The sequence below is a fragment of the Hylobates moloch genome, unplaced genomic scaffold (assembly GCF_009828535.3).
Source record: "Hylobates moloch isolate HMO894 unplaced genomic scaffold, HMol_V3 SCAFFOLD_5, whole genome shotgun sequence".
NCBI classification, from domain to species: Eukaryota; Metazoa; Chordata; class Mammalia; order Primates; family Hylobatidae; genus Hylobates; species Hylobates moloch.
The window spans coordinates 16,884,468-16,900,884 of NW_026652280.1; the positions used below are offsets into that span (position 1 = coordinate 16,884,468).

Genomic DNA, 16,417 nt, shown 5'->3' on the forward strand with positions numbered 1-16,417 from the left:
AATAGGCATGTTAGCCTTCCTTTTTTAAAATTAAAAGATAAACCAGGCCAGGAGCAGTGGCTCACGCCTGTAATCCCAGCACTTTGGGAGGCCGAGGTGGGCAGATCACAAGGTCAGGAGTTTGAGACCAGCCTGGCCAACATGGTGAAACCCCGTCTCTACTGAAAACACAAAAAGTAGCCAGGTGTAGTGCCGTGTGCCTGTAATCCCAGCTACACGGGAGGCTGAGGCAGGACAGGAGAATCACTTGAACCTGGGAGGCAGCAGTGAACCAAGATCACACCACTGCACTCCTGCCTGGGTGGCAGAGTGAGACACTGTCTCAAAAAAAAAAAAAAGATAAAAATAAGCCATATGTGCTTCACAATGACCTTCAAGGGGTAGCCCCCAGAATTTCTCCAGAAGGTGAAAAAAGTTCAGTGAATCTGAACGGTATAAAAAGCTGAGACTGCTGCCTAACGCAAAATAAATTAGTCAATGAGTTCAAATTCGGAAAACAGAAATCAATGCTTTATGTCACTTCTTTAAAAAATTTTTTTGAGACAGTCTTACTCCATCGCCCAGGCTGGAGTGCAGTGGCACCATCTCGGCTCACTACAATCTCTGCCTCCTGGGCTCACGTGATTCTTCTGCCTCAGCCTCCCGAGTAGCTGGGATTACAGAGATGCACCACCACGCCTGGCTAATTTTTGTATTTTTAGTAGAGACAAGGTTTCACCATGTTGGCCAGGCTGGTCTCAAGCTCCTGGCATCAGGTGATCTGCCCGCCTGCCTCAGCCTCCCAAAGTGCTAGAATTATAGGCGTGAGCCACCGCACCTGGCCTAAAAAAGTATCTCTAATACGTAAAGGGTGAAAAATACACACAGAAGCAATATTTTATATTCCAGCCCCCCTCCCCTTCCCATCCAATCCACTTAGAGATGAGACAGAATCCACAGGAAAGGAGTATCCTGGTAAGTCCATATCCAGAAGCACATAAGCTGCCATCCTAAAAGTGACGATGGCATGGGAAATTGGGGCATCAAAAAGAAATGCAGTGGTAAGGCTAAAGAGCCTTCCCTTTCTCCCTACTGTCCCTCAACAAATCCTAATACCTACCCTAAACCTACATTACTCCATATTGTAGATTTTAATCCCCGGCCTGCCAGTTAAAACAAACAAGTAAAAATGGCATAAACTCTGGAGAAAAGTCATTTTTTTTTTTTTTGAGACAGGGTCTTGCTCTGTCACCCAGGCTGGAGTGCAGTGGCATGACCATGGCTCACTGCAGCCTCGAACTCCTGGACTCAACAAATCTTCCCACCTCAGCTTCCCAAGTAGCTAGGACTACAAGCATGCTACCATGCCCAGCTAATTTTTTTTTTATTATTATTTTGTAGAGAATGGGTCTCACTATGTTGCTGAGGCTGGTCTCGAACTCCTCAGCATAAATGATTCTCCTGCCTTGGCCTCCCAAAGTGTGGGAAATACAGGCATGTGCCACATACCTGCCAAAAGGGGCATTTTAAATCAGTGAAGAAAGAACACAGTTATTCAATTAAAATGTGCGAACAATTTGTTATTTTTCCTTCCTTTTTTTTTTTTTTTTTTTTTTTTTTGAGACAAAGTCTCACTCTGTCACCCAGGTTGGAGTGCAATGGCTTAATCTCGGCTCACTGCAACCTTCACCTCCCAGGTTCAGGCGATTCTTCTGCCTCAGCCTCCCAAGTAGCTGGGATTACAGGTGCCTGCCACCATGCCCAGCTAATTTTTGCATTTTTAGTAGAGATGGAGGTTGGTCTTGAACTCCTGACCCACCTCGGCCTCCCAAAGTGCTGGGATTACAGGTGTGAGCCACCGCACCCGGCCTCTCTTTCCTGTCTTAAATGATGATACATCAAATTTTTATGCATAGGAAACTATAAAATACTGGCCAGGCATGGTGGGTCACGCCTGTAATCCCAGAACTTTGGGAGGCCGAGGCAGACGGATCACCTGAGCTCAGGAGTTCAAGACCAGCATGGCCAACATGGCAAAACCCCATCTCTACTAAAAATACAAAAGTTACCTGAGTGTGGTGGCGGGCGCCTGTAATCCCAGCTACTTGGGAGGCTGAGTCAGGAGAATCACTTGAACCCAGGAGGCAGAGGTTGTAGTGAGCCGAGATCACACCACTGCACTCCAGCCTAGGCGACAGAGCAAGACTCCATCAAAAAAAAAAGAAGAGAAAACAAAAGGATAAAACACTACAAGTACTAGAAAATTTTTAAATCCTGGAGTAGAAGAGACATTCCTAAGCATGACACAGACCCTGAAAACCTAGAGGAAAAGACTGATATAAAAGTGAACAGATAAAGAAAATATTAGTGACTTAGTAAACAAAACTAGTTTCTCTATGTAACTCCCAAAGAAATTAGTAAGAAAAAGGCAAACATCCAACCAAAAAAAAAAAAAAAGCAGGCAAGGGCTAGGGCTATGAACAAGTCACAATGAGTTACTAATTATTGTTCAACAAAATTAACTGCAAATTTTTTTAAATTGAGATTTTTTTTTTCCCCAGGATCAGTTACCCTACTCACCCCCTCCCATCCATAAATACAACTACTACCTCTCATCATATCCTACCTCAACACTCAATGGAGAACATGCGTGTGTGTGCGTGTGTGTGTGTGTATATATACATACTATATATATTGTATGTGTGTGCATAAGGAAGAATAAGTTTGCCAATTATAGCAGTGTTTATACACGAGAGTTCCTTGTTACTTAAAACTGAATGTCAGCTGCACCCCAGCCATACCACCTCTCTAAGAGACCATCAAGAGAAATTTTTCCTCTGCTTCAGCATCTGGGGTACTCAATATGACAGATGCAATATATTTTTACCCTTGTGTACTTACGCATTTTTTAAAAAGTTCCTTTACTCATTTAAAAATGAAGAGTAATCTTTGGGGAATTAATTGACTTAGTAGGCTAACTCTCATAGAAACGAAGCTAAAGCTTTTGCTTAAGATAAATAATTAAATTAAAATGAAATCTAGCATAAAAAGAAATCTGTCATACCCTAAAATTAGCTGGAAATATTTGTTTCCACAATTCACAAACTATCTTTTTGCTAATGAGAGCAGGATATTTCTTTCTCTCTCCCTCTCTATCTTTTTTTAAGAGACAGAGAGAGAGAAAGTATTCAAAGCAATGGCATATTTCTGACAAAGACTTCCAAATCAGCACACAACAAAAGCCCAAAGATACTGAACAAGTTGTTTCCATTTTTTTATGTCACAGAAAGGTAGAACTGCATACACGTACCTGAAAAATAAGCTAAGGTGCAATTAATTTTGACACCTTTTTAAAAATAATTCAAAGAAGATAATGTTGAATCTTTTTAACACATACATATCTATTTATTTTATTTATTTATTTTTTTCTTTTTTGAGACTGAGTTTTGCTCTGCCGCCCAGACGGGAATGCAGTGGCGCGATGTTGGCTCACCGCAACCTCTGCCTCCCGGGTTCAAGCAATTCTCCTGCCCCAGCCTCCGGAGTAGCTGGAATTACAGGCGTGAGCCACTAGGCCCAGCTACTTTTTTGTATTTTTAGTAGAGACAGGGTTTCACCACGTTGGCCAGGCTGGTCTCGAACTCCTGACCTCAGGTGATCTGCCCAACTCAGCCTCCCAAAGTGCTGAGATTACAGGTGTGAGCCACCATGCACAGCCAACACACACATATTTAAAGGGAAATTTTTTTCAAAATTCATGCTTAAATTTTTCTCCCAAATTATTTTTTTAATTCAATGATTTCTTTTTCTAACACTTTTATTCTTTTAATAATTTCACCTTCAAAGTACTGAATGAACTAAGAACACTGATTTTCTAACACCGTACCTCTTCTCTGCCAACTGTCAATAGTTCTATCATGCATCCCACAAAGGTAACATCACTGATGAAATCTAATTTCTCTCTCTGCAATTAAAATACCCACCTGTTCCATCATAAGTTCCTTTCTTACAATCTGTCAAAGTGATATGCAACCCCTCAAAGGCACTGATTAGAATGAAAAGAACTAGAAAAAAACCTTGAATAGAGAAACCACTAACTGTGTAAGGCACACAATTTCTTTAACTTTCATTTTTAATAGTATTAATATAAAGAACCACCAAAGACAGTAAGTATACAGATTCACAGTGTGGGAAAAAAAGAACACTGGACAGATCATCAAAATCCTAGGTGGTGGTCCTAACTCTGTAACTGACTTGACCAATGATTCTGGACCAGATACTTTACCTCACAGGTTTACTTTTCTCATCTATAAAAACACAGATGTTGGACTAAATTATCTCTACAACATCCTAAATTCTATTACCCATCCAAAGTAACAGTGCAAAAAATCCATTTTCATAAAATGTTTTTTCTCCTACTGACTCTAAGCACTGGTAGGCAAGCACACAGCTCACCATGAATAAAGCTAACTAGCCAGCACATTTTACACATTTGTATCCCTCTAATACAGTTATTAGAGTAAACTTGATGAACTAGACTATGAAGGCATCTTGCTAATTTAAGAATTTAACTTAAAAGAGGATGTACTTCTTTATACTCATCTCTGGCATGCTGAATTCTACTTTAGGAGTAGGAATGACAGGGAACGGGGTAATCAAACATCGATTCTTGTCCTAATCTACACCAAAGAGGAGGTCTGCTTTGTTTGATTGGCAACCTCCATCTGACTTGTGTACATTAGGTCCAAGCCCATAAGAAAAGGCAGAGGATTTGACAGTTTTAAGCCCACAGCCATGTCTTACAGAACTTAAAACAACTACAATTTTCAAAGCCCTTCAAAAAAAACAGGCTCTCTAATGAAGCCTCAGAATGTTACGAGTTGGAAGAGATCTTGGACTTGCTCTACTCCAACCCCATCGTTTTACAGATGAGGAAATCAAAGCCCAGGGTAGGTTAAAATGAATGCCCAAAGTCATGCCAAGTTTCCCAACTCTCAGACTACTTTCTCTAAAAAGCAGTACATTTTCTCTCACAGTGTGAGATAAAAGGAAAAAATTCTTTCCCAAAGTTCTGTTTTTGAAGAGGAGAGTTATACTTTGACCCAACCCCCACCCCCAACACACCAGCCAAGCTCTTGCTGTATTTAAAAACATGCCTGGTATTTGAAAAGAAAGCCCGAACACTCTAACACATTATTAACTGAGGCAGGTATATGAAAAGATTCATTCTCCACCTGCTCTTCCTCAGATGTCTGACTCAGAAGAAATAGAGAGCAACAAATACAAATCTCTTCCTGCTTAAACAGAATGTGAGAAAAAACCTTTAAGAAAAATTACAACCAATTCAAATTCTAACTTCACTTTCTAATTAGATTTTTCACTCATTATTGAAATGGTCCAAAACCAAATATTTCAAATTTCATCAGTCTTCAACTGAATGCTTTCACAAACTAGAGGCAAGGCTAATTTACTTTTAGCCAAGCTCCAGTTAGAAAAAAATATGCCAAAATTCTGAATGTTTTTTGCTTGTGTTTTTCTAAAGTATTGATATCTCCAAAATCATACAATATATGCAATCTCCAAACAAAGTATTTTATGGAATTTTCATTGTTAACTTCTAGGTCACAAACTCAGAGGCCACTAGGCTTACACCTCCACAAGACGCTTTATTGTTAAATGCATTTTACAATGCATAAAAATCTCAAATATAAAAAACACAACAGGGAAAAAAATTACTTCAGTATGCACGTGGCATTACAGAATGGTTATGCCTTGTTTCATTTAACATACCAAAAAGTATATGAGGCCAAGTCATGGTAACACAACAAAACCATTCCAACTCTAAAATCAAAGAATAACAACACTTCATTAATCCAGTAACTGTTATTATGCTTGATAAAAAGCATAATATCACACAACTTCAAAGAGTTGCTATTTCACAGTTACCTAAATATACTAACTACTTTTAATCAAAGTATCATTAAAGTCTATTCTTTCTAGGTACTTGAGTTTCAATTTATCAAAAGTTTCTGGAGTTGAAGTTTCATACAAATCCAGTCAGTTATACAGCCTTAGGTTATAAATATCTAATATATCTAATGAATTCATATGGTCGATTTTGTTTAATTGCATTATCTTTAGAAAGCCAAAGGTAAGTATAAAAAAGGGTTTGCCGTAGAATCACAGTGATGTCAGGCCAGATTCAAAACCCCTCATTACCAGTGTTCCACCAGATGCATGTGATTAAAGGGATGGAATGGTTTAGAAGGTGGAACTTTAAAGAAAAAAAAAAAGACTTCATTTTCCCAGGCTGTTTTAGACATTTTGATAACATCTCTTTCTCTTTTTCAAAATGTCAGGCGTCTTTAAAGGAATCGTTTTTCTATTGAGCGGCTTCAGGATCTCTGGACTTTCGTAGTACAATCAAACCCTTCTCCAGTCCAGATAGACTGAATTATGTTAAACCCTGGCACATAAAAAAATCATTAAATCTAAGATGCCTCATTTGACAGATGTCTCATTAAATTCACTGCAAAATTAAGTACGAGATGCCTTTGAAAAGTTGGGGGAAACCTGTTAACTCTAAGAAAACTTTCAGAGAGAGCTATTCTCTCAAAATCCAGAGTTCACTCACGTGAAATAGAAGATATTAATAGTATGTGGCACATCTAAAATCTCCTGCCATGGGAGAAATGCCGCTGTGTGTATGTGTGTTTCACACATCCCTGGGGACCCAAACAGGATGGAAGCTGAAAAATCAGGGCACACACCACCAGCTGCTTAACAAAATTCCACAAATTAAATTCAACAAATGTTAAACTAAAATGCCAAGGATTATACTAGGCTTGGATCACATACAATGTCAGTGAATGTTATGTTACCAGTAAATGAAAAGCTAAATTCAGGATTCTAAGAAGAGAATGAGAAACAACAAAAACATTTTACACTTAAAAAATAACTTATCTTCGTATATATCGAACATTTAAGGTGGGTGATTTGATAATCTTATAGCAACCAAAAGATAAAACTTTCCACCTAAAACTTTACACAAACTCATTTACACTCATCTCCTGCCCCTACAATTACTTCAATGAGTACAAAACACACGAATTTAGGAATAACTATGAAATTCAAGGAGAAGAACTTACTATCTCTAGCACTATATAACATATGAATTATAAAAATTATACAAGAGCACAGTAACATCAAGAAAGCATCATTAAAAGACAACTCAATTTTTTAATAACAGGTTTAGGCAAATAAGATATTTAATGAGAAATATTTTCAGTTACTTTGAAAGCCATGTTTTAAAGCAACCGAACTGTCACACATACACATGCACACACACACACACACACACACACACACACACACACCCCTCAAAAGTTACCCACTTTTCAGGCGCAGTGTTAATTCTCTACTTCCCAATGAAGATTTACAGTTTAACAAATAGGTATGCTTGAATAAGAGAATAAAGAACTATTATGTAAACTTTAATTCATATCAACTTAAATCCAAGCATGACTATTTGCAACCAGGATATTTAGAACACTTCAGTACTCTTTCCATACTGTCTACTTATTTGTCCGTCTTGGTTCTTTACATTTTTAAAGGCACCATGATCAACAGAACCATCCACATTTCACAAGAAATACCACTTCGAACTATAGGATAATATCACCTCATTACCAACAAAAACAGCATATTTTTGGAATGCTTTTAACCAAGGGAAAAATTCAAGTGTAAATTTAATTTAGCATCGATTCATGTAAAGTGATATGAATTGCAAAACAGACTACCCAAGCTCTCTATTCTCCGCCCTCCTGAGGATGGAAATACGACGAGTCAGATCTCTCTGTGCATCAGTTTCTCCGTCTGAAAAGAAGATTGCCACTGACTCCTCCTTAACACTGTTTTTGAAAGGGCAAATGAAATAATTTATGTAAAAACCCTTTAAGATGTTTGAAGATAATAAAAACCAATGTATTGTAGATGTTATTAAGCCATAGTAGTGAAGGGCAGCATGTACTTTACAACAAAAACAAATAAATATAAAACAAATAAATATAAAATATAAATGTTATAATATATAGTTATAAAATATAGATATAAAATATAAATAAAAATAAACATACAATATAAATATAAAAATGTAAAATACTTAAAAAAAAATTTAAACCCTCTGTACTGAAAATTAAAGGGACTGTTCAAGCACACACTGGTGTCATACGTTCAAACCGCGTTACTCAATACCACTGTAAGTATAGTAATAAGAACCTGCTTGTCAATATTATAGTTTAATGCTGAACCACCTCTCCCCTCTTAGTTTGCATGTAGGAAACCACATAAGGTTTGATCATTCCCAGAAGAGAAAAGAAAGAAAATATGAGAGGGATAAAAAGATTGTTCCCGCGAAATCCCAAGGAGTCGCACACAAAAATACCTTGTCCAAGATTCACTAGGTACAGTGAATGTGCACTTTATTCTGTCAACACCCTTTGTCATTATTAAAATTCGAACAGAAATTGCTAGATTACTCAGATCTAAGTGCTGGGAGAAAAGTCAAAAAATATAAAAAGATATAGTTTAATGTTGCCCTACATCAATGACAAAGGCTCCCCACAGAGTCTAAAACAAAAGCTCATTCATGTTTAGGAGTCCATAACTTATGTCGGGCAACCTTAAGTTCTTGAATTTTTTAACCTATAGTTACTCTCTTTCAGGCAAAATTTAAGATGTCTGATTTTAAAAGGATATTAAATACTTAAGTAACTTCAGATAAAGCTAATTAAATTTTCCCATATCTTAAGTCAGCTAAGAGAATGGTGGCCTGGTAGATGCTATAACAATTTTCAAACTAAGTTTTCATTAACAACTCTGTAATTAGATAGTACCTTTATCCAAGGCCTTCTCGTTCATTAAAGACTTTCATTTTACTTTACCCAGATAAATATTTAAATATTCAAAGCAACCACAAATGGCTTTCAAAGCCTCTAAAAAACAACCCTAGGCAGGTTATAAATACTAAAATTGAACAGAAAGGTGATCTTCAAGACAGTAGACCCTCAAGACAGTAGATAAGCTCAATTTAAATGCAGAAAAATATTCAAAACAATTTGAAAGCAACTTCCTAGCTATCCTTAACCCCAACTATATGTAAACAAAACAACATGCAGCAATAAATTTAAAAATAAGTTATATATAAAATTACCAATGGGGTACAGAATTTTCAAAAACCCGTAAAAGATGTCATCTAAAACAAACATTAATTATCCTCTTCCTACAGAAAAAAACTACTACCAAAATGTAACTCTGTCCTGTTGAGGTGTTCTATATTCTGTTGGAACACAGAGATCATTTCTAGGAATCACTTCCAGCCTGGTGCAAACCTTCACTATATGTGAAGTCCTGACAATGTTTCCATAAGTGAGATTACGCTTTTGTTCATCAGTAACTGAACTTCTTTGTAAAAATTCAAGTGGATTCACCATACACTAAATTTTGTTATATGGCAAATGAATAACAGCAGAGATGTCTGGTATATTAACTTAGGCTTAAAATAAGCTCAACTTTGCTTAAAAGCCAAAATAAGCAATTAGACAACTTTGCAACAATCAGGCATTTTTCTTCTAGGACACCTGTACACTGGCTTCATGTTCAAGAATAGAGTGGATGCTTTGTGTGGCATCCCCACACATCTGAGTATTATGTAAGCATACACTCAGAGGCATACATGCCTTTATGCTGTGCATATAGAAATAAGGCAGTAAGTGCAGAATGAGGTAGCAATTACTGCTTTTCATAAAGTACAAAACAAAAAGATTAAAAGATCATGCCAAACATTTAAGATTTAACCAGGAAAGACTTGTCATTTTAATATTGAGGTGAACTTTTGAGGAAAAAAAAGGAAGTGCTTATTACCCATTAGAATATTTTAGACACTCTTGAAGAGAATCAAAGGGAAACAAAGATTCAAATTTCATAACTGTGACGCCCAAAACCTTTCCATGGACACTTATCACAATGGATATATCCAATCATAAGCAAACTCTTTCCATATAAAATTTGTTCAAACTCTATTTAATACATCCCTTGTTTTTATATACAGTTCCTTCCATGTAGTTAAAGGGCACCTACTTTTAATGCTTTTGTAAAATAACAATATTTTACAAATTACATGAATTAAATGAGAAAAGAATACAGTTGTTGATCTTACATAAAAAATCATCCATTTCCTGGACCATAAACTTTAAAAGCCATGTCATCGAGTTGACAAATTGTCTTCAGATACTGCAAATGCTACTGTATTACGATTTGGTTTTCTTGACCAGGGAAAAGATTCATCAGAAATCCACTTAAATTTCAGAAAAACTTCCAAGAACTTTAAAGGGCATCTCTCTCACCAGGAATCCTGTCAGTCTTGCATATTTCAATGTGGGAGTAAAGATGTAAAGATTTCTTCATGCAAACTAATTAAACTGCCACTCGGACACACAAGCTGGACCAAAAGACATTAAATTGTAAAGAATGGCTACAAATTAATGGAGCTACAAGTATGATTATTTTTACACCACCACCTACAACCTAAAAACCTAAAGTTAGCGAAGATTTAACACTCCTGATTTAATTTTGCTATGAGAACTTTATTTTAAATAAAATTCCTTATCACTGAGAACATAATTATTCAAACCAGAGGAGGAAAGGGATGTAAACTACTTAGAAAACTCAAATACAATATCCAGCATCTATAGCTCCTGAATTTAGTACTAGCCAAATCTTTAGCCAAAAGAGAAACATTACATGGGTCATCCCTAGACAAGAATTTGATAATGTACCGAAACAAGACGGGGGAAGATTTTAGGACACAGCTGAAGAAATAGCAACCACTTAAATCCTTCTTGTGAACCTTCCTGCAAGGCGTATTGCAGTGGTCAGTTCTGACCATAAATTTAGGCTGGAAGAAACGAGAGGAACAGGAAAAATCATTTTTTTAATGCAAGACAAACTTGCAGACGAAACAGATATCGAGCAAAAAAAGCGCTGGGGAAAAGTATCAGTTAAAAAGGGACCCTTTTGTCAGATTTCTAATGAGGGATCCGTGGGTAATTTATGAGTGTGGCAGAGCTGAATAAACAAAGGCAGCAGTTGACAAGTCAGGAGCTAGAACGCTGAACTGGACAGTCAAATGCAGGCAAAAGTGTTCTAGAGCATTTTTGTTGTTATTTCTTCTGTCCCTCTTATGCTCACGTGACAGTTTACCTGAAATCCCAAACAGCCTGAAACCCAACACGCCCCTGAAGAAGCACCTTTATGGTTAAAGGTGCTCTTGCCGCTTTCAGGGAGATCTGCTTCCTGTACTTCCTGGTGATTCAACCACCTCTTTCACATTGCTTTCCAACCTCTGAGCCCTCAAGATTGATAAAACGTGCAGATTTAAAGACTGCTCAATTTAGTACTACACAGACTGTATGAAAAAGCTGTAAAGTTTAAGACAAAGACTCACCAGGACCCGCACTTACTCTTGGGTTGGGCAAACTGATAAGCAATTTGAATCACTCCTCGGTCCTCGACAGCTTTTGCAACCACCCATCAGGGCAGGTGACTTCCTTACCTGCATAGAAACGGATGAGGCAGCCAATCTCCGAGTCCATGCCTTCCTCCTGCACCCTCCACAGCTCCCCAAATCCCAGTTGGAAGAGGTAGTCATTTTGGATCTGCAATGGCTTCTCCTCCGCCTCCAAGCGCCGGGTGGTCTCTCCGTGGAGCTGCACGTACAGAGTGGGCGGCGGGGGCGGCGGAGGCGCTTTCTCCGCGGTCACCCCGCTCCTCCCGGGGGTCGACTGGAGGCCTCCCGGGGCCACGGCTGCCGCCGCCTTCTCCTCGCACGACCCCTCGCGGACGGCCCCGCCCGGGTTGTCAATGGCCCTCGGGGCTTTCCGCTGCGGCCGAGGCGAGGAGGCCGTCTGGGGAGGCGGGAGGGGCTGCGCGGGGTGGCCGGGACGGCGGGGCTGGCCTGGAACCCCCGTCGGGGCCGAGGCTGTGTCGGCCTCGAGCTCTTCCGACGACGAGGAGGAGCCGCCGCCGCTGCTGTAGGGGTCCAGCCGGTCAGACACGCTCTCGGCGCTGGGACTCAGGCTGAAGCTCTCGGTGTCGGAGGCCACAGGCCGCGAGGCGCGGGGCGAAGAGGCAGGACCCCCAACGAACGGCTCGCAGGGGCTGAAGTCCGAGGGCGCTGAGCTGGAGCGGTGCGACCACCCACCCGGGCCGCAGGCGGGCAGGGGTAAGTCGGCGGGGGGCGCGCGCGGAGGACCCCCGACGGCACCCGGCGCGCTCCTCGCGGGCGGTGCCTCCGAGTCCCGCGGCTCCGGGGGCGCGAGCCGGGGGCCGGCCTCGGGGGGCGGCTCAGCGGGCTCCCAGGCGGTGGCGGCTCCGGCCCCCTGGCCCAGCACCTTCACCACGCCGCCGCCTTTGTGGCCCAGCTGCAGCAGGCGGGCGGCCACCTCGCCGGCCGTGGTGTCCAGTGTGCAGAGCACCGGGCGCAGGTAGGTCGAGGCCATGTGGCGGTCGAAGACGTGCACGCAGCCGCGCTGGAGCTCGTGCCTCACCCAGTCCCGGTCCGACGGCTGCAGCTGCAGCGTCTGTCGGTGCTTCAGGAGCAGCGTCTTCCTGTCCAGGCTCCGGGTGCACAGCGACGCCGAGGCCGAGCAGGAGGCGGGGAGGCCGGCAGCGCCGGGGGAGTGCGAGGCAGCAACGGCCGAGGACGACGACGACGACGAGGCGGCCGCGGCGGCCGCGGACAGATTCCTCTTCAGCCGCCCTCTCCTCAGCATGAGGGAGTTGGCGCCGCCGCCGGCCCCGGGTACGGGGGCAGCCCCGCCGGCAATGGGCTGGGGCGCCCCGCGCCGCCTCCTGCGCCCGGCACCCCCTGCTCTGCCCGGCAGCGGCCCCGGCGGCGCCTCGCCCGGGGCCTCTTCCCGCGCCCCGCCGCCACTGCCGTTCCCGCCGCTCGGCGGGCTCCGGACTCCGGCCGCCCCCGGCCGCCGCCGCCAGAGCCGCCGCGGCCGCCGCCGCTGCTGCTGCTGCGGCTGCCGCAGCGGCGGCCGCCGGAGCCGAAACTCGGTCCTCCTTGCCGGGCTCGGGGAGTCGCTGCGCCGTGGCCGCGGCGGCGGGCTCCATTGCAATGGGGCTTCGCGTTTCCCCCCCAGCTCCGGAGGCAGCGGGCGGAGAGGGAGGCGATGAGGCGGAGGTGGGAGACGGCGGCGGCGCGCGGAGAAGGGAGAAGCCAATGGCGTTCTGAGCGGCCGTTCCAGGGGATTATGTGGCGATTCGGAGCATTCCGTCGGTGTCCCAGTGTTCCATCCCGCGCGCCCGCCTCGCCGCCACCGCCCCCCCGACACACGCCCTCCCCGCCCCGGTCTCGGGCTCCCCAGCGCCGGCCCCGCCCGCTCCCCCCGCCTCAACCCGGCGAACCAGCCGCGGATCTGGGCTCATTGAATATTAATCACGCCCCGGGAGCGGGAAGGCGGGAGGCCGGCAGGGCTGGAGGGCCGCGTGTGCCTCATGAATATTCATCGCCGGCATGACGGCATTCCAGGGAGGAGTGGGGAGAGCCGGGGGATGGCCGGAGGCGGAGCTTCAGGGTAAACAAACGTGACGCGTGCGTACGGGGGCGGGGTGGGGGGCAGTTTCCCGGGAGGTTCCTGAGCCGGCCTCGGAGAGGGCGGTGAAGACAGAGGCGCGCGGTACACCTTGGGAGTTGTGGTTCTCTTAGGGGGACCGGCAATCCTGAGGGAAACAATGGTGGACTACAAGTCCCAGCGGTCCTTTGGTTCTGGTCCTCCTGGCCGCCAGCAGCTGGCCATGGCCAGTGAGTATTGTGCCCTCTGCCGTTGAACTCTGTGCCAGAGTTCTTAATGAACACGAATGCTCATGTTCATTAACTTGTATTCTACCCGCACTCCAGTTTGCCAGTTGACTTTTATTTTCCCTACTAATTAAAGGTGAGGGCTTTCAGGGACTCTAAACAGTACGAAGGTCCCAGGTCCTGGTCCTCACCTGCGCCCATTGTATAAGATAGAGATACACACCTGTCACACCACAGCATCACTGGCAGTCTGAGGGGGCCAATCTCACTTTTTCAAGACCCAGGAAGACAGGCAGTGTCTGGGAATTCTAAGTGAGGCTGTCGTTGAATGTGCTTGTTCGAAGGCATAACCCTAAGCCTGTCCTCTCCCTCTCCTGTATCTGAAAAGGAAAATAGCAAAGGACTGAGGTTTCACTGTTTCCCATTGATCTTGAACTGAAGTAGCTTAATGACACGGAAAGCACTGGAAAGTAGAAGAAACATTAGAATGGAGTATGAGATGGGCTTTTTCCATGTGTTCTCTCTTAACGTCTTCTCTGTTTTTTTTTTCTTTCATCTTCAGGAAAAAAAAAATAGTTTCTACTGCTACAATGTTTAGTCGTGATCTGAACAGTTGTTATTTTTCGTCAGTTGAATCAATGTTGTAAGCTGGACTAGGGCAGTTTACTATTTAAAAGAATTTTGTACACCTTTTTAATTGAATTACCATTCCCCCAATTGCTTTGTAATTCGGAATTTTTTCTTTTCTTTTCTTTTTTCTTTTTTTCTTTCTTCTTTTTTTTTGTTGTTTTTTTGTTGTTGTTGTTGTTTTTTGCCACAGAGTGGGTCTGTCGCCCAGGCTGGAGTGCAGTAGCGCCATCTGGGCTCACTGCAACCTCCGCCTCTCGGGCCCAGGTGATTTTCCCACCTCATCCTCCGAGTAGCTGGGACTATAGGGCGTGCCACCACGCCGGGCTCATTTTTTGTATTGTTTTGTAGTGGGGGTGGGGAGTCCCTTCATGCTGCCCGGCAGATCTCAAGCGATCTGCCCCCCTCAGCCTCCCAAAGTGCTGAGATTACAGTCGTGAACCACCGCGCCAGGCGCTAAATCTGGATTTTCACATGTGAAACTTTTAAACAGTTTTAAACCACATACTATCCAGGACCTGTTTTAACCTCAATAAAGTGACTAAACTTGCAGATGAAGAGCGAAGAGGGTTGGAGAGAGAGACCAACTGGAACTTACAGCAAGGAAAGTCCTGCTTAGGTTATCACAGTTTCATTGAACAAGAATGAAGAAGCTATGGAGATAAAAATAAATATTTCTCAATGATTTTTTACATTCCTGATGATTTTCTATATTTTCATTTAAAGTTTCACCCCTTAGCCTCATGAATCTATTAATGATATGTATTTTATTTAAATTCAATCAACAGCAACATATGAAAAATTAAGGAGATTCCAAGTTCTCCCAAGAGTGATAACATTTTCAAGTCAATTAATTTAACAGATGATTACAAACATTTGTTATGTACCAGTCACCGTGTTACAGCAGTTGAATAAATCGCACACTGTCCTTGCCTTCATAGAGTTTACAGGTTAGAAAGAACAACATTCAAAAAATGCGACAGAAGTACAGAAAGGGGAAATACAAGGTGCCAAGGAAATAGACATAAAACAAGGGGAACTAACCTAGTCTAAGAAGTCAGGCAATAGAGACCAAAGTTTGAATGAAATATTTTGGAGTCAATGAAAATGTGCATTTGTTGAAGGATCAGTCTCTGAAAGAAAGGAAAGAACCAAAGAGGTAATTATATTGAGATAAATTTCAACTACACTGATCTATATTGTGCCTTCAGTAGCCCCGACACAAACTATTTTTTCTAGAAATTGAAAGAATAGTCTTTTAATTTAGACATCCTTTAATACAATTTAAAAAACAAGGCACATGTTAAATTTCAGTACTAAAACATGGAATTTGTATACCTCTTTATATTCCTTAGTTGATTTCCTACAAACCCCTTTATATTTATTTATTTATTTTATTTTTATTTTTTGTTTTTTCTTAGACAGAGTTTCGCTCTGTCGCCCGGGCTGGAGTGCAGTGGTGCCATCTCAGCTCAATGCAACCTCTGCCTCCCAGGTTCAAGCGATTCTCCTGCTTCAACCGCCCGAGTAGCTGGGATTACAGACGCACACTACCACATCCGGCTAATTTTTGTATTTTTAGTAGAGACAGGGTTTCGCCATGTTGGCTAGGCTGGTCTTGAACTCCTGACTTCAGGTGATCCATATGCCTCGGCCTCCCAAAGTGCTAGGGTTACAAATGAGAGCTACCACAGCCAGCATGTTTGTTTGTTTGTTTAGATGGAGTTTCACTCTTGTTGCCCAAGCTGGAGTGCAATGGTGCCATCTCAGCTCAGTGCAACCTCTGCCTCCGGAGTTCAAGCGATTCTCTTGCCTCAGCCTCCTGAGTAGCTGGGACTACTGGCACATACCACCACGCCCAGCTACTTTTTAATTTTTTTGTAGAGATGGGGTTTCACCATATTGCCCAGGCTGGTCTCAAACTTCTGACCTCAAGTGATCTACCTG

At 42.8% G+C, this 16,417-nt stretch overlaps 1 protein-coding gene across 1 annotated transcript in view; it reads right to left on the reverse strand.

The window, feature by feature from the left end:
- PHLPP1 (PH domain and leucine rich repeat protein phosphatase 1) overlaps positions 1–13,401 on the reverse strand; it is a 261,580-nt gene extending 248,179 nt beyond the window's left edge. Inside the window, 2 exon segments of the mRNA XM_032152107.2 lie at positions 11,591–12,990; positions 12,992–13,401. Of these exon segments, the coding sequence (XP_032007998.1) occupies positions 11,591–12,990; positions 12,992–13,155 (1,564 nt within the window). The 5' untranslated portion in view covers positions 13,156–13,401.
- Between the last annotated feature and the right edge of the window lie 3,016 nt (positions 13,402–16,417).